Genomic DNA, 22,857 nt, shown 5'->3' on the forward strand with positions numbered 1-22,857 from the left:
TAGTGAAATAGACTATTTTATTGCTGCACTCATGCTTGCACATTTCCCCTTAAATATAACATTGCTCTGGTAAATTTTACAATCTTCTTAATTCAGCAAGTGAGAAGCAGTGAATGAAAGGGGCAGAGGCAAGGGAACACAGGGAGGACATCGGCCACAGAAGGGAAAATCAGGTGGTTTTTATCTTGTGATCAAGTTACCTGCAGTGAGAACGAAGTGGATTCGGCTCGGAGGCTTGACCTGGCTCCTTTTCATTAGAGCGTGCCTGCATGCTGCCCGTCTGCTGAGCTTGCCTTGGTAGCCCTGCTTTGCCAAGAGGGGCTGGGGGGGGGGGTAAGGGACCCCGAGTAATTGGACAATGTGAGGGGCCTCACAGATGTGACCATTAAGTGCACGCAGGCAGACGGGGCTCCTGCCTGCAGCACACATGGAGCCATGCCATGGGAGGCAGAGCAAAGGCCACCCTGACCTTTCCTCCCACGTGCTCCACACGGGAATGGGATTACTCAGGAGCAGCCATATGGAAAATGCTTCCCAGCACCACTGCCCCTCCTCGGCCTTCCTCTTGCTTTGCCCACTGCCAATGTCCATCTGCCTGAGCAGCTGAGGCATCTGCAGAGAGCAGCGTTAGCACATTCCTTGGTAATCCCGTTTCTGCAGCTCCTCCAGTGCAAGCAGAAGGCAAAGGCCACGTTCTGGCCTCCGGTGGCTCCGTGCAAGCCTTGTGCAGGGCTGTCACCACCGCTGCTGTGCAAAGCCAATGCTAAGAGGTCAGATGAGGGATTTACGCAGGAGGAGCGGAGGGGATGTGATAAACTAAACATCCTGCTTATGGTCAGTGCCGTCTTCAGCCACGTAGGGAGGAGCAACGCGGGCGAACTGAACCAGCTTGGTTAAGCTGTCGGTTTCTGCAGCAGGCTTCCATGAGCCTGATGCTCACTGAGCACAAAACCAGTCCTGCCCTTCACCACAATATATGGGACTTCACATAAAAGCGTTTTCAATAGCCCTTCCCCTCCTCGAGTTTACCGAGATGTCTTTATCAGTTCAAGTTGCACTGGGCTCTTTGGTGGTCCTGTCAGAGCCACACTGAGCTCAGGGATGGACATGGAGGTACATTCCATAAATCACACAGCAAATGCACAGCCCCTCTCCATGTCACCACCCTTGAGCAGAAGCAGTTTTGCTCTACCCCCATGGACAAAAGGAAAGGGAGAAGTGCTGTTCCCAAGAAGAAGGTGTTTCCTTCCCCTTTAGGAAGGAAAGGGGTGCTCTCCCTTCAGTAGGAGCAGCTACTGATGTGGGTTGAGCTTCAGGAGCTACTTCTGAAGGGGGAAACAAAAACCCAAACCAAACCCAAACACGAAGCAGACATGCACATGTCCAGGTATAATAAATTAAAAAGAAACCATGCCTGAAAGTGGATGGGAAGGAGGACAAAGAGGGGGAAGAGGGACACTGAGAGATGCTCTCGCACTCTGAGCCAACCCAGCGGGGCTCCGCAGGCTGCAATGACAGGCAGGGTTTGCACACATCAGCACTCAAGCCCTATACTGGCCAGGAGGTTTTCCAGAGCTTCAAGTTTCTGGTTGGCTTCCTCAATGGCACTGTAGGTCTGCACGTTGCTGGTGATGTGGAAGCGGATGTCATCGACCAGAGGAATGGAGTCGGTCTCCTGCCGCTCCTCCACAGCCTCCGCATTCTCCTTCACAGCAGCCACAAACTCCTCGGACTCCACCAGCTGGGTGAGGTGGGCAAGAGAAGAACAGCAGACGGGTAAAGGGATGCAGGGGGTTGGGGGTAATGGGCTCAGCCACTGTTGAGGCATCCCACAGGAGAAAAGGGAACGCTAAAGGCACATGGAGACCCAAATCTTCCTGCGTCTCCTATGGACGCTGCTTGGAGATGCATCCTGCCATTCAGCTTAGGGAAGCAATAATACTCCAAGAATAAAAGGTCACAACCATGAGCAATCTGCACCTCCAACAGGGCACTGTAAAACTCTCTAACTAAGCACCCATAGTTTTGGTACTGAGGAACACGGATATACACAATGTTCCCTAACAAGAACCAGGAGATGCTGCCAGACCCTTTGGGATGTCTCCCACAGGCAAGACAGCAGATGCATGTGCCCAGTTTAGAACCAGGAGCCACCAATGACTCTATGCCCACCACGGCTCTCAGCACCAGCACCACCAGCAGCTCACAGCAAGGCAGCTGCTCTGTTCTGCACCCAACCTGACAGAATCAGGGCACCCAGGAATGATTTTGCACCCAGTTCCCCAGGAGCATGTGGTGTGCGGAAGGGTGAGAAGCAGCTTCCGCCTATGGCACTGAACTGTTGCTGAGCCCTGCTCTGTGCTATACACGCTGCCAAATCTCTCTCTGTAGCCATCATCAATGCATCTCCACAAGGCGCTGGCAGCTGCCGCTGCCTGAACAGCTGGGGCAGCTCCATTTGTACCAACACCCTTAGGAAGGCACATTGCCAAAGCGGGGCCCAAGGGCTCCCACTCAGGCAAGGGAAATCAGGGGAACACAGAAGCACAGCCTCACCTTGGAATATTCATCAGCTTTCAAACCAAATCCCTTTTGCAGAAGCCAGAATCCGGGTGTATGCTGATGTGTCTGTCATCCCCTCGCTATACACTGAACACAAACCAGCCCCAGAACCATTTCCTTTGCTGTTTTCACGTGCCAAAAAGAATTTCACACCTTTCAAGCTGCGGGTGAATGTTACATTCCCAGGTGAACTGTACATGCCATTTCTAAAGACCTGTCTCAGGATAAAAACACCCCGCAGTTTCTAGCCTATACTTCTCTATGGCAACTTTCTCCATAAGTCTGAAACTTCAAGTGTTACTCAGGGTAACACTTAAACGGAGGGGCATAAGGAAAGCTTCAGTGTTAGAGTCATTCCTTCTTTACTGTAAGAGTGACAGAGCACTGAACAGGTTGCCCAGGGGGGTTGTGGAGTCTCCTACATTGGGGATATTCAAGGTCCACCTGGACAAGTTCCTGTGTGATGTACTGTAGGTTACCCTGCTCTTGCAGGGGGGTTGGACTAGATGATCTTTTGAGGTCCCTTCCAACCCTTGGGATTCTGTGATTCTGTTCAACAGCCAAATTTCACCTGTGGAAGCCCTCACTGTTCGATTTGTCCTCCTGGAAGAGAGTGGAGATCACATCGACTTCTCCTTCCCATAGCGTGATGCCAGGAAGAACTGCCCCCAGCAAACCCCCCAGACCATTTCCTAACACAGCAACCCTGCACGCCCCGTTTGGTCCTCCAGGCTGTAGCTGGTGTATTCAGGCAACACCGTTGCTGCTCTGGGCACAGTGGCTGAAGGCTCAGTGAAAGGCACTGTCCACAGGGATGTGCTTGGCATCAGCATCAGGCTTACTGCAGGGACATCAGGTGCTGCCGCGCTCCTCATCCTCTGTCCTAACTCACCATCTGCTTTGCTACTGAAACACTGCTCTTTTTCAGGAAGCACATTAAACCGCTTATTACAAACCAAAGTACAACCACTAAATCTGTTGTAGCTATGTGCAAATGTTAACTGCGCCGTTAGATTTATGGGCACATGTGCCAAGTGCAGTGGGGGTTGATTGCGATACCTTCTCGATGATCTTTGCCATGTACTCCGTGCACTGGTCCTCCAGCCGGGTGAGCTGGAACAGCTTCGCAATCCTCCAGATGCTGACAACGTTGTCCTCATCCAGGATCTGAGCCAAAGTCCTGCCACACAGGCGCTTGAGCCCGGGCAGCAGGTACATGTCTGCCACGCACAGCACATCATAGGCGTTATCCGGGGACAGCTGGAATGGAGAGAGGAGATTTACCACCCAGTCCTGAACACTTCTCTTGCCTCTGATGAGCTCTTGTGTTTTAGCAGAGATGCCCTAAAGTGGGGTTTGCCCATTACTGGACAAGCGTTAACAGCACTATAAGAGACAGGAGCTCAGTCTTTCAGGTTTAGGTCTTCTACTCAGTTACCACAGAAGAGTTTAAAACGCTGCTGAGGCAGCTTGCTCAGCACGAAGCAAGACCTTTGCCATGCTGCAGCTGACCCCTCTAGTGAAGCACAAAGCGATGCCGACACACTGAAGTGCACCTGAAAGCTGGCTGCCAAAGCATGCTCAGTGTAGCAGTGGAAGGAAGTAGCTTTTACCAGAGGTACTGAGAGCCCTTCAAAGGGACAAACAGAGCAGCCTGACAGAACAGAGCACCCTGTCCCCACTGGGTCTTCTCCCATTCTGTACTGCTGTACTTCCTCCAGCTGGCTCTGCCAACAGCCAGCACAACCTCCCCGACATGGGGATACACCCAAGGACAGAAAACTGCATCCCAAATAAACTACAGGTGAGGCCCAAGTAGGTAAGGAACAGACTCTGCACGACAAACACTATTGGAGCTTTAACAGGCATTCAAATGGAACTAAATTCATGCACCAGATGCTCAAGCTTACACTGCTGGGAATAGCCTTTAACATTTTCAGGCTCTTGAGCTAAAGAACCACCCTCCCATTTCCCTCTTGGGTACTTTTGTTCCTTGCAACTGATCTGAGGATAAAAAAAATGCTGTAGAGAACATTGGAGACACCACCTCCAGCTTCACTCTTCCCCCTGGCTGGGCAAATCCTATTTTAGTCAGCCATCTGCGTCACTAACCTGGAACTAGAGCCTCTCTCTGCACAGTTCTTGCTAATGGGAATTGCCAAGAGCACAGATACCCACAACCCTTTTAAGAGGGAATCTGCAGGATGCAGCGTACCCTGGCTGTGGAGAAGGTGAGATCCATCCCTTGTATTTAGAGACCAAGCCAGGCTGGTCTGGTTGAAGGAATGGTAACTCTCGTGCAGTATGATCCACCACCCTGGTAACTGCTCAGCAGTAAACTCATTGCTGTCCAGAGCTACACGTGTGGCTGCTCACTGACAACTGCACAAGGCTGATTGCTTCTTCCCCTACAGCTGCTCACAGATGTTTGGAGAGTCTCCCCACAGCAAATGCTCAGCTGTGCAGAAGGATGCACGATGCAAGGGAGGCATGCCATGACCGCTGTAGAGCCACAGTTGTGTGACGAAGCTCTTGGGGTTATCAATCAAGTGCTGCTTTGTCCTTCCGTAAGCTCCAGGATCCTCACGAGCTGGAGGGGTTTGAGTCAGCAGCATTGATGGCAGCAGCTCCCAGCTGCTTGATCAACCTGGCAAGCACTCCTCCAGAAGCTCCCCTTGAGCCCACACAAGTATTCTGATCAGAAACTTCTCCTTCTGCCTAGAACCATTTCTGTCCTCTGCACACACTGTTCCCTCCAAGTGCAAACACTGTCCCTGTTACATAGGAGAGACACGAAAATCCCTTGGGAAAAGGCATGTAGAACTGGGAGGGCTGGACAAACCCAGAGCAGGGAGAACACTCCACATACAAGTGTGGAACTCGAGCTCTATTCCTGTTTCCCTGACTATTTTTCCTGGTAGTTTTCATGACAGATGAACTCTCTGCAGAAGCTCGTATCTTGGCTGCTCAGTTTGAAATCCAAGCTATGCACCAGTCTGCATAGGGAGCATACAAGCAAGATCCTTTCAACTTTTACACTCTGTCGTCTGTCCCTCTGCTCCAAGCCCAGCTGGGGCAGCTGAGGCACCCCTTAGGAAGGATGCTTTCCAAGCAGCCATCCCTTTCTATGAGCCATCACAAGGAGGGCAGGCAGACTGGAGAGATGCAAGGGAACAGGGTGAAGCTGCAGCGCAGTCACAAGGTCAGGAGGATCTTCACAGCCCAACAGGCTGCTTTCCCTCCCTGCCTGCCCTTTCAGCCCATGGCCGAGGGAAGAGTGCAGAGAAGTGAGGCATCTGCTCCCTGGCATACCCATGGCAATCCTGCTCTTGCTGCCTACTAAATACACCTCTCCCTACCGCACATTCCCTGCTGCTGCCCGGAGGTGAATAGACCAACAGAAACAAGGTCACAGCTGTGTGCTCTGCCTGTCTGTGGCACCTAACCCAGAGCACAGACACTGCTTGGGAGCTGTGACACTGGGAGGTGCAGTGTCTCTGTCACTGCCCCGATGCCAGAATGTGTTCAGGAATCTTGGAGCTGGACCTGATGAAAGCCACAAACCCAAAGCAGGAAGCTGAGATTTGCTGCACCTTCCATTAGGCTAAAAACTAGGTGGGTTAGGGACATTACTGCTTGTGATACCGAGCACAGCAGGGCAATGGTCTCCCAGTGGAGCATGTGCCCACCCCAGCAATAAACAACAGTGAAAAGAATGACTTGCTACAAATGGAAAAGTGGGCAATGATGCCAAAAGAAGCAGAATCTCCCAACCTTTCTGCATCTCCAAATGGGTTCAATCTGCCATCTACTGGCAGCAGCACCTCATCCTTCCACAGAGCCCAAGGGGTTACCTGCAAAGCCTTGCATTTATCACGCCAACAGGCAACGTGCAACCTAATTTCCGAATCTTTTCTATGGGATGAAAGCCTAGGGATTTGCTTCCTGAATGTGATGCACATAAACTGCATCCTTGCCTGGCTAACAGCAAGTCCCAGAGACAGAAGTGAGACAGCAGAGTAGGGCAATGGATTCAGGAAACAACACACCCCACACCTAACGCTGTAGGAACACGCTGCTGTGAGCAGATCCAGAATGAACCAGCACAGGAGGCGAGGCTCCATGACTGGCCTCACCTCTGTATCATCGCTGTAGATGTAGTAGAGGACCCGGATGAAGATGTCCTCTGAGATGCTGTGCAGAGTCACCACAGGGATGCTGGGCTGTGTCTGCAGCTCCTCACTCTCGCTGAAATGATCTTCAAGAAGGGCTTTGAAATAATCACTGCGACCACAGAAAAATGCCTGCAGAGGGAAGAAAGACCAAAACACCATCATTTTCACTGCACCAAACCAGAGAGCGCTGCCAACCAGCTGCCAACAGCAGCAAAGAGGCATTCTGGAAGTTCAGACTCTGTAACTCTGATTCTCCCTATATTCTGAAGCTGAATCTCCAACATTTTTCCACAACTTACTTCTATCCACGCCTACCCTCAGAACCATTTTGTTAACTGAACAGATTAGTGAGGCACGTGGCATTACGGCAGGAGTCTGAGTTGAGCTTAGATCTCAAAACCCATTTTTATTGCTATTTACTTGCATATCAAACATTCCCTTCTCCAGACATTGAACTCTCAAGCCAGCAGCAGGAGATTTTGCAGCTGTGAACACTGCAGCTGAACCCATAAACTTATCTCCTCGCTTCTGCCAGAAAGGCAGGCTTTGCTGTTCTGTTCAATGCTTTAAATACAGTTCCCAGCTGCAAGAAGGCTTTGGGTTTTAAAGATGAGGCAATGCTGCTTCTGCAGAGCGCATCCAGCACTGGGGGAGCAGGAGATGGGTAGAGTGGGCTCCCAGCAAAAGGCAGGAGAACAAAGGACAGCGCAAGCACGTACCTTATGGCACAAGAAGTTGTAATCTGCCACCCGGAAGCACACGTCGGGACAACTGTTGAAGTTGTCGGTGCTGTCGAATGGCAGCTCCCCAAAACCAACCTAGGAAGAGAAAACAGAAGAGCTGACCTTTAACATTAATGCTTTAAACACACTCGGGGCCCACATTTGGACTTCTTGGTCTTCCCAGAAGCAGCCATCCATCCGATCCCTCAGCACGGAGCTGCTCTCAACACTGATTTTGGTGTGAAATCCTTGCACTGATGATGGAGATATTCCTGGTACAAGTTACAGCTGCCTCCCTGACCCTCCATACCCCCCTGCCTGGAAAGCATTCCTGTGCCACCTAAAGAGGCAGGTAAAAGCTGCCTCCACATGGTTATTTCATGTGGTGGGTACCATAAGCACACTACAGCTTACGACTAGCCCTTTACTGTGTAGCTGGACAAGTGGATGTGTAACGTATGGATTCCATAGGTGTATAGACCAGTTTCAAATGCTCTGACTCCCATTACTGTCTCATTTGAAGAATCCAACGTTTCTAAAGCACATTTGCAGTTTCTGATCTGATTTGCAGCCAAAGACAGTGTTGCTGCAGTATTAATACCCTGGAGAAATGATTTTAACACCAACACACCTCCTCCCAGTCCCACATGCCAACAAAAAAAGATAGCTCTCTTGGCCTTATGCTGTTTTAAAGTGACACCTCCAAAGATCTGCACTTCTACCTTATCCCATGTACAGGCTAATTCAATGTGAAAGTTTCTGTTCACAGCTATGTAAGCAAGGCAATCTCCTAGAACAAGAGTTTCCCTGGTTCCTGTTTTCCAAACACGTGCCCCTGAGCTGAGCTGTTTATTACCCCTGCCTCTCATCCAGGAACGTTACATCCCAAAACCCCATGGCTGACTGTGAAGCTCAGTTTTCCAGCCTAAGCACCATTCCCAACACACCTGCCTGTCTCCTGAATGACCAACTCCTTCAGGCTCAACTTCCTGTTTCCAGCCTCGCCTGGTCCCCGCTCTGATGCTCAGGTTTACAAGGTCATTTCCAATTCCTGCTACAAAAGCAGGTTCATGTCTTTGTCTCCCCTATCCAGCATGAAGTGGCTGCGCAGAATGTTCCCTTTTACTCCCCTTTAAAGTCTCTACTACTTCTCCTCTCCTCCCCTGTTACGCTTGAGGGATTTCATCTCCCTTTCAGGGTCTCCCTCCAGAAAACTGGCTCATTCCTCTCCCCCCCTTTCAGACAACCTCCTCAGCATACCAAAGTACAAAATCAAGTATGCTGCCCGGGAAGCACAACACAGTCAAGCCCGTGAGGTGCAAACACATCCACAACTCACTCACCATACAGAAGTATTCTCTATAGCATAAGACTGCTTGAACATCCACAGGATGCTCCAGCCATCACATGCGGAGGACAAAGCCTGTGCTGCTACCAATTTACTATTAGTGCTTAAATGGAAACGTTGCTGGAGGCAAAAGCACACAAACCTAATCAGTGGCAGCAATTTGTACCTTGGCCAGATGATCTCGGCAAGAAAGCTGTAAATAAATTACAACACAAAATACTGGGCTGAGTGATGCAAGAGCAGATCACCAGCCCCTAACCACGTGCAAGTGAATCGGATAATATTAACGAGTGGAAGAGTGCTGGGAATGGTTCGGTTAATCTGCCTCTGCCAAATGGGCAAAGCAAAGCACAGCACAAAGAGAGGAGGGAACCCATCTACCTGCTTCAGACTGTTCTTTCTGTGCATGACAAGGTTCAGCTTTGCCCCAGAAGTGACAAATGGGTCATGTTTCTTTGCAGCCCCACCGAAGCCAATAGAGATGGAGAGAAGAGGATTTCACGGCAAGCTCTGATCCTTTTAAGTCTGATTTCCTCTTGGTTTGGAAAATAAGATTTCAGTTAAATGGCAATGAAAAACCAGCTACAAAGGAAGGATGTGCCAAGAGCCTCATGTTCTGGAAGCCCTGGAGTCGCTAACTCAGAGGTCACCTGGCAGACATGAGATAGCAGCCAGGCAGTGGGAAGCCAGATGGGTTCTGACAGTTGCCTGGCTTTTGGTGGTGTTTGACTTCAATCTGTCACTGCTAAATTGCATTGCAACAAACCAAAGCAGCAGCTGTTGTGAGCAGAAAAACTCTGGTCATTACTGGTTTAAAACAAAGCAGAGACAAGCACCACTCTGTTAAAAACAAACACTGGAAGAGAAAGGGCTTTGAAGTATAAACAGGAATGAGAAAGAAGATACCAAGATGTTAAACATGTTTAAGAGTTCAAAGAACAGAAAGCTCTCACTTTTATGATGCCCTGTGATTGAATATCCAATGTTAATGATTGTTTTCATCCCATGAAGTTGGGATGTATAGAGTTTTCTGCATCATTCAAGTATCAAAGACACGCAGATTACTTGCTGACAGTGAAACAGAAAGGTGCATACATCCCATTTCAGGTACTGTGGCATTCCATGACAGGAACAGCACAGAATGTCTCTTGCCAAATTCTGGAAATGCTGGCTTTTATCCAAAGCTGAATACCTGTTTTGTTTCCCTCGAGAGCAGGGATGTTTGACCATCCCTATTCAGTTATCCCTGACATGTCAGGTTCCATACTTTGTATGGCATCAGCCCCTGTTAGAGTGAGGATGTGCGATTCCTCTGCCCCAGAACAAAGAGCCTAATTCACAGAACTGAACAATTTACAAGCATTAGGACAAGCTATAAATGGCAACAGGATTAAGAGCTTTGTTCATCTATTCTTTGTAAGCTGATAACAACAATAAAAAGACCTAGAGAGAGAAAAATTTGGAATCTTTTAGAGTTTATCGGGTTTAAGCAAAGCACCCATGTTTGTGCATAGCACATTGCTATGAACATCGCTATGAACATTAATGTGCATAGCACATCGCTATGTGCCCGTGTCCTCCTTACCTTTACAGCCCTAACAAACCTCAAGCTGCTGTAACTGCCTTCATTCTCATCTATGAATATAGCCAGAAAACCACAGCTCAGAGGCATTCATACTGAAAGCCACAAATAAATGCAGTTATTTGGGGGAGGCAGATTATGTAGGAAAGATTTCTGCATTGGTGGATGGAAACTTGATGGATTAAAACTCCCTAAGTGCTCAGTACTCAGGGAAATATATCTGCCAAGCACAAAACATGCTGGCTTATTACAAGTAGGAAACCTTATCCACGCACATACACACATTGCACCAGGCAGGTCGATTCAGCAGGGGACAAAAAGCAGAAGGCAATAGACTTTGCTATGTCACGCAGTCATACAACCTCTGGGCACAGCAGCCACCTAAAATGAGTTCATGTTATTAAACTCAGTGGTTGGTATGAGAACGAGGAAACAAAGGACACACATAAGGGCAAAGAGAATCTGCTGATATCACAGAAAACAACAGATGAAGGGAGAAGGAAGACTACCAATATTTGCCCTGTTCTGCAACTGGGAGCAAAGATCCCCATATATGAGCCAACTAATACTCCTGATGGCATTTTAACACAGTGATCATCAACCTGTGGTCTTCCTAAGGGTCAACAAGAGGCAGCTATGAAAAGCAAATCTACTGCCAGTGAAGTTAAATTTGCTTCAGAGGGACTTGCATTTCTGTTGGCAATACTGTCAGATTTGGAAGCACTTCTCCACTGCTGCTGTCAGCTCCTAGCAAGCAAGCCCAGCAAGCCATCTGCCATCTACACATTCCTTCAGGTACCAATGCCTGCTGATTAAACGTTTCTGATACTCAAGCTGAATGGTAGAGAAGGCAAAAACAGCTGGGGGCAATTCTCTGTCCCACTGCAGTCAATGGGGAAATCCCCACCAAGCACACGGCAAGGGGTTTGCTTACCAAGATGCCTGCTGGGGGGAAAAATCCAAGGAAAAGGACTGGCACTGACCGTCTCATTACAGCATTTCCAAGCAACAAAAGGCTTTCAGCAGTTGGAGCAGCAGCAAACAGGCAAGCACTAAGCTCAAAGGGGGAGAACTGAACAGGGGTGAACACGTATCGCAGCCCCACAGAGACCGGAAGCAGTAGAAGTGGTCCCTACCCGCAGTTTGGCTGGCAGGGCGCAGTCTGCTAGAAGAGCCAGATCTTCCTGCAGCCGGCAGTTACCTGTGGGCTCAATCGTCAGCACTTTCACACAGGTCCCTGGCTTGGAAGAGACTGGAAGAAGCAAAAAAAAAACAGAGCAGAGATGCCTGAATTCCTCCGCAAACATCCTCTCCTGTTTAGAGAAAAGACCCTCCAGGAAAACATCAGTACCATCGCTCTTTAGCTTCGCTGCAAAACACGCTGTTTATTCTTTGTTAGGAACCGAGTTCTGTGCACCCAAGTCTGTCCTCTCCTCTCTACCTGCAGATCCCCAAAGCACAAAGACCCCCAAACCACCAGGACTCCTGAGTCCATGCTCTCTGCCAACATTAAATAAGCATCACTACCACCAAAGAGATGAAATAAACCACACAGAGACAGCAACTTCAATTGCTTTTTTCAGACCTAGTGTGTCTTCCTCTCTTGCCCTACCAGCCTACACAATTTAACAGCCTAATAAAGGGGAAGTAAAACACAAAATCCTACTTTTCCGGTCTCACTATGACCAAAGTTGCTGTGGAGCTCATTGAAGCCAACCCCACTAACATCAAATGAGCAGCAGGCCAAAGCACATCCAGCTCGTCCTCTTCTGGCCACGTCCCTCCTGCAGCCCACTGCCTTGGGTCTGTTTCAGTTCAGCATGCTTTGGGGTGAGGACTAGAGCATGTTGAGACATGCAGGTGTCCCTGGCATACAGGGAAGCATGTGAAAGAATGTGGAGCCCCACTGGAAAACACAGCATTGTAGTGATGAAGCCTCGAGATGCTGTTGGGAGCCCCTCAGAGTTAACTCTCCAGAGCAAGAGTTAAGCGGCCCCACGCTGAAGCACTCGGAGGAGTTTGACAGGCACGACTCCCTGCATTCAAACCCCTGGCAGGTGAATCACGCCACCTGGAGACCTCATTCTGCCTGACATTCTGCTCAGCGCTACGTGAGCTCCAGCAGATGACTCTGCTGCGCCGTGGGCGAAACAGGACCACAATGTGCCACAGGAGTTCTCCACCCCCTCCTCCATGTCCCCACTGCACCCTGCAGAGGTGTCACCACTGAACCTCAAACAGGCTGGATACCCTAGGGAGATACTGGGAAGGGAAGGATACCAACACAGGAGAGGCAGGCACATCATTGCTACACATAGAGCTACACCAGCAAGGAGATGGGCTGCTCCGTTAGCACTGAACGCTACTTTCAGACTGAGGACTTCCAGCGTAAGCCAAGAGCAGACCTGGCACCGACACAAACAACACCAGTGTGTGAGCCCCGTCCACTTCCAGAGCAGCACGAGAGAAGGAAATGTCTCCCTGTGCAATCAGAAATTCCTTATGGCAGAGGGAATCCTTGCTATCTGTGTAGCACCTATTGCAACAGTCACCAAAGCAGCCAGGCTCTGAAAGCACTAATGGACCCAGCGGCAAAGAGTTGTTGGGATCTACAAAGCACTTACACGATGACATGAAAGAACAGTGATTTGTCTGAGAAGCAAACCTCCCAGGAGACACTGCAGCTCTTGGGTTCAAGAGCACAGCATTTGGTATCCCAACCTGCAGAACATTCGTTTGCAAGTGCCTCTGAAGGAAGGATTGGGGTTGAATCTGGACAAACCCTGTCTGAGCTCTTCCGAACGCCACAACAGTTTCTTGTCGCAGCACTATGTAAGTGCGAGGGGCAATATGCAAGCCCTCACACCAAAGTCCACCTCAGGTGCAACAGAAGGCACTGGGTCATCCTCATCAGGGTTTCCTGAACTACTCTCTGTGCATGGCAAGATCCTAAGTGCTTCTGAAATGCTGATTAACTCTAGCTAATGAGATTGCAAAGGCTGCAGTTATCCACTGGAGCTGCGCGGGCTTGAGCTCATGTTGGTTTATTAGGCACGCTTCAAGTTTGTGATGCAGATGCAAGACACGACCCTGCTCTGCAGACCTGAATCAGATGTTTATGGCACAGAAAGCATTTGAACAAGCAGAGATTCCTACCGCGCTAGAAGGAAAAGCAGTGTTTTGTCAAGTGCCAGCCACGATGTGCTCTAAGATCTCTCCCAGTTTTTAACTTCTGTAACTGTTATATGTATTACTTCCTGGAGAATCAAGTTTTCCTCCCTTCCACATGAGATCTGATGAGAGAAACATGTTAAACTCTTAACAGACCTCTCAGCAGTTCTGTCTATTCAACTGAATCCAACCTGTCATAAATGAAAGTCAATCCTAGTATTTCCATCAGTGCTTTACACCACCCAATTGATCATGCTTTCTGTTAGGCCTCAGAAATGAAGAACAACTCTTTGCTCCAAAGAACACAGAAATTGCACTATTTGTCCAGTGCCATCCAGGAAGTCTCTATTACATTCCTGAGTGAAGCTTGTATCTGAAACTCCCAGCCTGAAATGCTCCTTCACCATTTGCCACTGTCAAACCCCACCAAGCAGTCAGCTTTTTGCAGTTCATAAGCTTAACCCCTGGACTTCATGATGCTTAAGTAGCCAATGACACACTACGCGATGGCTCCAGATAGCGAGCTGTCCACCTTATTTTCCTCCCACAATCTACTATGAGGTTTTAACTTGATGTACTAAGGTGCAATGGGTGCCTCCAGGGCCTCAGCTACATCCTGGGGGGAAAAAGATACAAAGGGGGAAAAAAGGGGGAGGGAAATACCTCCAACATCAACTGCATTTCTCTGATATCAAAAGATGCCACAAGATAAGTTTGTTACCCGACTGTCTAAGTAACTTTTATTTCCTATTCATGGTATTTACCACCACTCCCCTTGTCCACCATTTATTTAATACACAAACTGGTATCTTACATTATTTATGGCAAGAAACAAAGCAATGCATTTCTCATCTCTTCAGATGCACATTTACATGTGTGTTTACATGGCTGAGGAAAGACTCAGGATGCAGCTCCCACTGGGACTTGCACTCTGGTCTACATGAAACAGCTGTACAGTGGTAGCCTGTACACCACCAAACATTCCTAAGGGGAGACATACACCCGGTAGTATCTTCCAAGTGATTTGCAGATTAGGAATTTCCTAAGCCAGAAGTATTGTCCCTATTTGTTAAGCTTTGCAACTTCAGGAGGCTGAATAATCAGAACTCACAGTTCAGATGGGAAGAGTGGAATAGCTACACCCTTACCTGTTGTATCAAGGAAGAAGATGCTATTGACTTAAAAGCTACAGACCAGACTCTCTTCTCAAGCCTAAATTAACTTGACTGAAGTAAAGGAGATAACTCAGCATGAAATGAGAGTCAGATGTTTTCAGCCTGGAGGTTTTGTTACCAGATGATTATTTCTACTGACTAACACTGCCTTGCCCTACTGGGGCTGTTTTGAACTACAGAGATGGATGATAAACTCCAGCTGCTGGTTTTCATGCAATAAGCTGATGTCATGATTAGATCATAAGCTCTTTGGATAACTAAAAGCCCTTAAACAGAGAACTGTGTCAGTTAAGGTTTGGCTCATACACGTGTTATAAACACGCACGTGCTTCCAGAAATACTCCTGTATTTCAAAGTGATCTATTTCTCTCTGCATCCATTTTGAGCCAATTATCAAACATTTTACTTCGGTTACAGGTCAAATAAATGCAGACCAGGACTTGAAACTGGACATACTTCATCTCCCCAGGGATTTAAACGAGCTCTCTGCTGAAAGGCACTTCCCAATATACCCCACAGCGCTCCACTGAATGGCTGGCAAGCACAGCTAAGCCCTGCTGCTATGGCTGCTCTGCTGTAATGAAAACATGCGCTATAAACAATAAACATGCATGTGTCAGAAACCAGTACGGCTGCCCTACAGAGAGCCAGGACTCCAAAACCAGCATGTAAACACGGGAATGCCACAACAGGATCATCCTCTGGAAGTCCCAAGGGCATTGTCACACTTTGCTCTTGGTCCCCAAAAGGGCACCATAGAATCATAGAATAGTTTGGGTTGGAAAGGACCTCAAGATCATCCAGTTCCAACCCCCCTGCCATGGGCAGGGACACCTCACACTAAACCATCCCACCCAAGGCTTCATCCAACCTGGCCTTGAACACTGCCAGGGATGGAGCACTCACAGCCTCCCTGGGCAACCCATTCCAGTGCCTCAGCACCCTCACAGGAAAGAATTTCCTCCTTAGATCCAATCTAAACTTCCCCTGTTTAAGTTTTAACCCGTTACCCCTTGTCCTGTCACTACAGTCCCTGATGAAGAGTCCCCCCCAGCATCCCTATAGGCCCCCTTCAGGTACTGGAAGGCTGCTCTGAGGTCCCCACGCAGCTTCTCTTCTCCAGGCTGAACAGCCCCAACTTCCTCAGCCTGTCTTCATACAGGAGGTGCTCCAGTCCCCTGATCATCCTCGTGACCTCCTCTGGACTTGTTCCAACAGTTCCATGTCCTTTTTAAGTTGAGGACACCAGAACTGCACACAATGCTCCAGGTGAGGTCTCACAAGAGCAGAGTAGAGGGGCAGGATCACCTCCTTCGACCTGCTGGTCACGCTCCTTTTGATGCAGCCCACCAAGGGCACAGCAGAGGAAACAGACAGTAAAATGCTTACCAAATTCATAGACTTTTTTGCATTTGGTCTCCAAATCATCTATGAGGTCTTGCAGCCGGCACTGCTTGGCTAACCTCTTGCAGTCATTTACATACTCTACGTCGATGTCAAGACGCCCTGCCAAGAAGAAGCCAGCTCTTTAAAGACATCACTTGAGTGCAAAGATGGCAAAGATTAAGGACTGAAGAGCTGATGGCACAGAAATTGGAGACATTGCCTCACTTTTCAGCATCCAGTTACAGCTCAGCCCAAGAAGCTAAGACCTGGTAACCCACACCCCACCACTCTGATGAATCTCAGTTGAATTCACATTCCCACTTTCCAGCTTCATTCAAGAGGCCTTGAATTTCATGGAATCACAGAACACTCAGGGTTGGAAAGGACCTCAAGATCATCCAGTTCCAACCCCCCTGCCATGGGCAGGGACACCTCACACTAAACCATCCCACCCAAGGCTTCATCCGACCTGGCCTTGAGCACTGCCAGGGATGGAGCACTCACAACCTCCCTGGGCAACCCATTCCAGTGCCTCACTACCCTAACAGGAAAGAACTTCCTCCTCAGATCCAATCTAAACTTCCCCTGTTTCAGTTTGAACCCGTTACCCCTTGTCCTGTCACTACAGTCCCTGATGAAGAGTCCCTCCCCAGCATCCCTACAGGCCCCCTTCTAATACTGGAAGGCTGCTCTGAGGTCTCCATGCAGCCTTCTCTTCTCCAGGCTGAACAGCCCCAACTTTCTCCTTGAAATTTCATTTCAAGCCTTCATTTCAATTTCATTTCATTCATTCAAAGACTGAGCAGGCTTTATACAGAAGACATTTAATTCCCTGAGGAGATTAAAACTAACAGCACAACAGCAGCATGCATGGCTGCTGTTACCTGGCATGGGTAACAGCAGACTTTATGCTCGCAAGCTGCCATCCCAGAATGTTTTACCATCACTGAAAACGTGACAAGGAACATTTCTGAGAACACTGGACTGGGGAGGGAGAACCTTGAAGAGAAAGTTGTTTCCTGGCACCACCTCCTGGCCTCAAAGAGCTCAGCACTTAGCATGCCTGCAATGCAACATTGGCATTTTCATTGAAGGTTCAGGATCAACTTCTGCTCAGAAGAAATATCAGAAAGCAGCCAAAGTGGTCAGCACACACTGCTCAGTCTGCCAGACTCAATGTCCTGCATGGGCAGCTGGCTTTTCACCACCTCAGGGCACTGCTATCCCAAATGACAGATTTACCTTCTTTAAGTCAATACATCTCACACCCGTCCAACCACAACCTAAGCTGATTTTGTTTTAATTGACTGCAGTTATTGGCAGTAAAACAACTGGCAAAAGGTACAAACACCGTGGAAGAGCCGGGGATTACTCACATCCTCCCCTTGTGCCAGCAGAGAGGATGTTGGTGACTCTGACACTCAAAACACTGCCGCCTGCAAGCCTGGGCCACCCAAACAGTGCTATGGCAGAGGCACCCACAGTTCCCTACCAGCCATGCATGCGTACACAAGAGAGGAAGTCACATACCTGTGTATAGATACTGCAGAAGAGAGCCAAAGGCTGCTGGATTAATCTAAAATGAAACAAGGAAAAGTTACCTTTAGAATGCCCAGAAATTTTGTAACAAGCTTGAGACTTGCCTGATACAGAAGCATTTAAATAGCAGCTCACACACGGCACCCCATTTCCTTGCTCCTAGTGTGACTAATGCTGCCACTCCACCTGGCTCGCCCAGCTCTTTGAATGTACCAGATGATACTAACCCATGTGCCCTGGGGGATGGGACCTGACTAATGGAGATGCTCCAAAGACATAGCTGAAATATAGCCTCTGTAAAACCCAGCCTTTCCCTGGTCACAAGCATCTCTTCTGAATTTGAGAGGGAAGATGTGCTCTTGTGCAAAGAGAAAGCAGAGACATTAAGCAACATCCTGAGAAACTGGAAGTATGCTTGTCACAAGTGGTTTGGCAAAGCTACAATCAACCCATAGAAACATATGCCAGAGTACTGGTGATTAATGGATGAAACGCACTTATGGCCTATTGAGTTCTTGCTGCAAAGGCAACAAAAGGGACTCAATTAGCACCAATTATGGAGGTGATGTCTTCACTACAGACCACCTGTCCCCCAGGGAATCAGACAGACCCAACCCATCCCACAGAGGAGTCCTGACACAGCTGGCAGATGGTCACAGCTACCTGCTGCTGCCATTCATTAAGATGCATTTGAGCCCATGACAGAGGGAACAAAGGGGAAGTCACAGTCTACAGCCTTCTGTTATCTGAGCAAGATGCTATTTTATGGCATCAAGTCCTTCCACAAGCCCCTTTCCTTGACTTAGGGCCATTCTGAGCTCCAGGAGCTATTCACTGTGGAAGTGAACCCCCAAACTGTCCTTCCTACTCACTTGTCTCACCCAGCTGAGACAGGAAAAGAGAGGGAAGAGTTGGGGAGAAGAGAGGGGAAAAAGCACAGCCTTGCTCACCAGTGGATGCTTCAACACTATCATGTTCTTCCCCTTCCATTTGGTCTCAAACATCTCTGCAAAGTAGGCGCTGCGAGCGCTGAGGATGCAGCGGTGGGCGCAGAAGGATTTGCCATGAACAATGAAAACGATGTCGCTCTGGTAACCCTGCTCCAGCAGCCTGTGAGGAACACAGAGAGGGGAATGAGAAAGGAGCACAGAGTAAAGCGCGTGGGGGTCATGGTGCAATGAGGTCTGAATGAGCAAATGCTTCTTGGCACTGCGGTCTCCCTCTGCCCAGATAGAGGCCAGTATAAGGATGGGTACCTCACAAACTGGAATCTCTCACTTCCTCCAATGACTCCAGTTTTGTCAGTGCAAGAGGGAGACTGAAAAATGAAACCTGCCTCAGGTGAACACCAGAACACAGGGAACATTTCAAAGCAGAACTACTTGCCCCCAAACACAACTCCGAAGGTTAATTCTGCTTTCCAGTTGGCAGATGATAAGAAGCCCTGCAGAAGCCCACACTCTGAAAAACAATTACCCCACTACAAAGCAAGATGCAACTTCCCTGCACTGCCAGTGTGCACGTTTTAACCACACCGCGAATAGGAGAGGACTTGCAGTCACCCACCCTCAGAAGGCAGGATGTTACAAGCATGAAATGCTGCCTATTACCACATCAGAGATGAAGCCTTGTTCATGTTTGCATGCTCATCCCTTCTTCTTTAAAAGGGAAAACAACAAGATTGCCACTTCTAGAGCAAAGGAAGGGTGACAGAATGTGTTGCACATGGAGCTGCCCCATGTGCTTACCGCTGCAGGAAGACATCATAGTAGTCCCTCTTCATGCACTTTGCTGTGATCTGTTTGTACTCCTTCAGCAGGCGGCGGATGGCATCACTCAAAGCTCCATAGAGGCAACGCTCCCCATCAAAGGTGTTGGCTTCACATTTCGCTCCTGCAAAATGATCACAGGAACACGCCAGCAGTGCTCAATCAAGAGTCCCTGAATGGTCACTGAATGAGTTGAAAAGCCCTTGCGTTTCCCCATTAAGTCCAGTTTACAAAGCAAGGCTGTAGGAAGAGTACAAGGTTTTACGCAGGCAGCTCCTCAGATGAAACACAGTTCCTACACCAGCAAACTCCCAACAGCAACACCCCCTCACAAAACAGCAGCTGTGACTTCAGAAAGTCACACTGCCTCGATTCACCACAGAAAGTGTCCCTGTAGCAAATTCAAGCAGCAAATGGCCTGCAAAAGTGACCATGAATGTGTGTCCAGGGCTCCCACTGCAGCCTGAGACCACTTATCGGATGGTTCATTGGAACAGAAGTTTCCACAAGGCACAGCTAGAGGATACACAATCCCCATGGAGAGAGATATTGCACCCATAACCAGGGTGCTTCTGCTCACCATTGGCCAGAAGATAGCGTACAAGCTCCTCATGTCCACAGAGGCAAGCGTAATATCTGACAACAACAAGAGAAAGAAAATTAGCGATACAATAGGAAGCCAAATTCAGTGTTTGGGCACATCACAGCACGCAGAGCTCAGAACTGAGCATCCCTCACAGGAGTGACAAATTGCTGCCTAACAACATAGACCCCAGCAGGACACTAAGCAGGATCTGTTCCAGCACTCCTTGTCATTGCTGCCCTGCAAGGAGATCTCAAGGTCCCAGTCTGGGCTCAGCATCTTCTGTTGCCCCACCAGCTGCCAAATCCATCCTTGTTTTAACAGAGTTCATTCCATGGGCACTCAGCAATCCCACTGAATTCCCAAAACCACTCCTTGCTCCTTCTGTTGCCAGTCTGACCGCTGCAGGCTATGACAGCAAGGGAAGAGCTATCACAGCTACAAGATGTACAGCAAAGCCACCCCTCGAAGTCCTGGAAGGTTTGTTTTCTCTTTCACAACCTTAGCCTTTCATTCTTCTCTTTCACAAGGACCTCAAGCTGTCCTGCACACTAGAATCCCGTAATGCACCCTGCAGCAGGCAAATGTTACTCTACCTTTACTTTGGGAAGTTATTCCACACTCTAAATATGCCCCAGGTATCTTCGGAGTTGGTATGTAGGGAGACAAAAAGCTCACTCCCCCCTCCCCAGCTCCAGCATGGGGATTCCTCACTACCTACTGTGTGCTCGCAGCCTTGCCAGACAGCCCGTGACCCCACAGTTACTTTGCACTCCACCAAGCAAAGCCTTCACCTGAAAAGACACCTCAGAATGCCCTGGGCTTTGAGGGGGGAAGAGGCTGATCAAGCCAAAACCAGGCTGCCTAAGCCAGGTAATGCAGCCACAAAATCACTCCCCCCCCCTCCCCAAGCGTTACTGCAGCAAGCATCAGTCAGGTGAGGAGAGAAGGACGCAGCAAAGAAGCAGAAAGTCACCACATCTCCCCAGAAGCAGAACCCAGGGTGTTCAGTAACAGTGCTGCTGGCAGCTGCTGCATAGAGAGCCCAGGAGCTCTGTAAGTCCCTCCTGCTCCCAGCCCGGGCTGCAGCGGTGGGCACTCACAGAGGGGTGCTGTCCCATTTATCACGGACGTTGATCTCCACATCTCGCTGTTCGAGGAGGTATCTGGAAGTAAAGGGAGGGCAGAGTTATCACGGAGCTACTCAGTCACATCTCCTTTAAAAGCTGTAAAGTTGGGGCTGTTCAGCCTGGAGAAGAGAAGGCTGCATGGAGACCTCAGAGCAGCTTCCAGTGTCTGAAGGGGGCCTATAGGGATGCTGGGGAGGGACTCTTCATCAGGAAGTGATAGGAGAAAGGGTAACAGGTTCAGACTTAAACAGGAGAAGTTTAGATTGGATCTAAGGAGGAAATTCTTTCCTGTGAGGGTGGTGAGGCACTGGAATGGGTTGCCCAGGGGGGTTGTGAGTGCTCCATCCCTGGCAGTGCTCAAGGCCAGGTTGGATGAAGCCTTGGGTGGGATGGTTTAGTGTGAGGTGTCCCTGCCCATGGCAGGGGGGTTGGAACTGGATGATCTTGAGGTCCTTTCCAACCCAAACCATTCTGTGATTCTATGATTCTACCTCTGCGGTTTACAGGAACCCCTGAAGGTACGACAGGATCTCGAGGGGCTCAGCTAGGGCTGAAGTGAAACCCTCACCCCAAAGAGCAGCGCCCTGCAGCTCCCTTCCATCTGAAGGGGTGGATGTCAGGAAAGAGCAGAATGAGACCCACCTCCTGCTGACCATCACAAAAGAAGCCTGAACAGCACCTTCAGTCTCCAACAACACCCCCAGCCGGGATGCTTACAACTCAGCGGCCAAGCCCACGAGGCCAATGCTGGGCTCCTCCTGCCACAAGGAACACCACCAGCGCCACTCCAGACTGCTCTTAACTCCTGCCATTGCCTTGTCCTGCACATTTAGGCTGCATCAACGCTGCCGACGCTCCCTCCCAGGCACCTCTAGAAGCCAGCCTGTCCCCATTACTGCTATAGCCTGTGCCCACTACTGCAGCACCACCTCTCCCAAGCACGGGCAAAGTCCCCTCTCAGGCCCCCACACCGCCCTCTCCCTTCACTCCCTCCGTGCTCCCCGGCCCAGGCTCCGGGTCCCTCCCGACCACGTTGCTCATCGCAAGCAGCTCAGCTCCTCACTCAGCGCCCGCTTTGGCAGCGCTCCCGACTGCCACAAACACACACCCGGAGCACAGCAAGGGCTCGGCGGGCGCCCAGCTCCTCCGGGATAAAGGACGGGACGCGTCTTTAGGGGACAAACGCTCCCTCCCTCCCCTCGGTACCTGCCGGCACCGCCGCGGACCGGGCAGGGAGCGCCGGGGCGGCCAAAGGCCGTAGGGCAGCACGGCGGGGCCGGGGCACCGCTGCCCCCAGGGGAGCCCAGCGCTTAAAGGCAGCGGAAGGGAACCGGGACCCAGGACACCCGCTCACCGCACGCGGCTCACGTCCCCCTTCCTGCAGCTGGTGAACAGGTCGCTGGTGTCCATGGCCGGGGCAGGCCGCGGGGCGGCGGCGCCGCATTGACGCGGAGGGCGAAGGGAGCCGAGGGACCGGGACCGCACCGGGCAGCGGCGGCGGGGCGGAAGCGGCGGCGGAGGTAAACACGGCGGACGGGGCAGAGCGGCCCCGCGCAGAGCCGTTGTAGCGGCGCGACGCGCAGCGCCTCCAAGCGGCTTGGAGGAGCAACTGTGGTCCAGAGGCTGGGACACGCGTGGCGCTGGGGAAGGGATGAAGGGGGATCTGCTCTGCAATGGGCATGGGAGATGCTCTGCAACACAGCTGAGGGGGAAAT

At 50.0% G+C, this 22,857-nt stretch overlaps 1 protein-coding gene across 1 annotated transcript; it reads right to left on the reverse strand.

Moving 5' to 3' along the window:
- Positions 1–22,688, reverse strand: ABTB1 (ankyrin repeat and BTB domain containing 1). Its single transcript, XM_065687286.1, has 12 exons — positions 22,497–22,688; positions 21,116–21,178; positions 20,010–20,065; positions 19,409–19,553; positions 18,611–18,770; positions 17,652–17,697; positions 16,125–16,241; positions 11,526–11,641; positions 7,457–7,555; positions 6,699–6,866; positions 3,622–3,822; positions 1–1,741 (listed from the first exon to the last, which is right to left on the reverse strand). Exons 1-12 carry the CDS (start codon positions 22,550–22,552, stop codon positions 1,535–1,537), a joined length of 1,434 nt encoding a protein of 477 aa, XP_065543358.1. The 5' UTR covers positions 22,553–22,688; the 3' UTR covers positions 1–1,534.
- Between the last annotated feature and the right edge of the window lie 169 nt (positions 22,689–22,857).

Source organism: Lathamus discolor, chromosome 7 (genome assembly GCF_037157495.1).
Source record: "Lathamus discolor isolate bLatDis1 chromosome 7, bLatDis1.hap1, whole genome shotgun sequence".
Taxonomy (NCBI): domain Eukaryota; kingdom Metazoa; phylum Chordata; class Aves; order Psittaciformes; family Psittacidae; genus Lathamus; species Lathamus discolor.

Excerpts from the sequence above, each read along its gene's own strand:
- ABTB1 (XM_065687286.1), bottom strand. The coding sequence starts at position 22,552 with ATGGACACCAGCGACCTGTTCACCAGCTGCAGGAAGGGGGACGTGAGC. Across the intron at positions 16,242-17,651 it reads TCTGCAGTATCTATACACAG|GGCGTCTTGACATCGACGTA; the intron begins GTATGTGACTTC and ends TCTTCTTGGCAG. Across the intron at positions 6,867-7,456 it reads ACAACTTCTTGTGCCATAAG|GCATTTTTCTGTGGTCGCAG; the intron begins GTACGTGCTTGC and ends TTCCCTCTGCAG.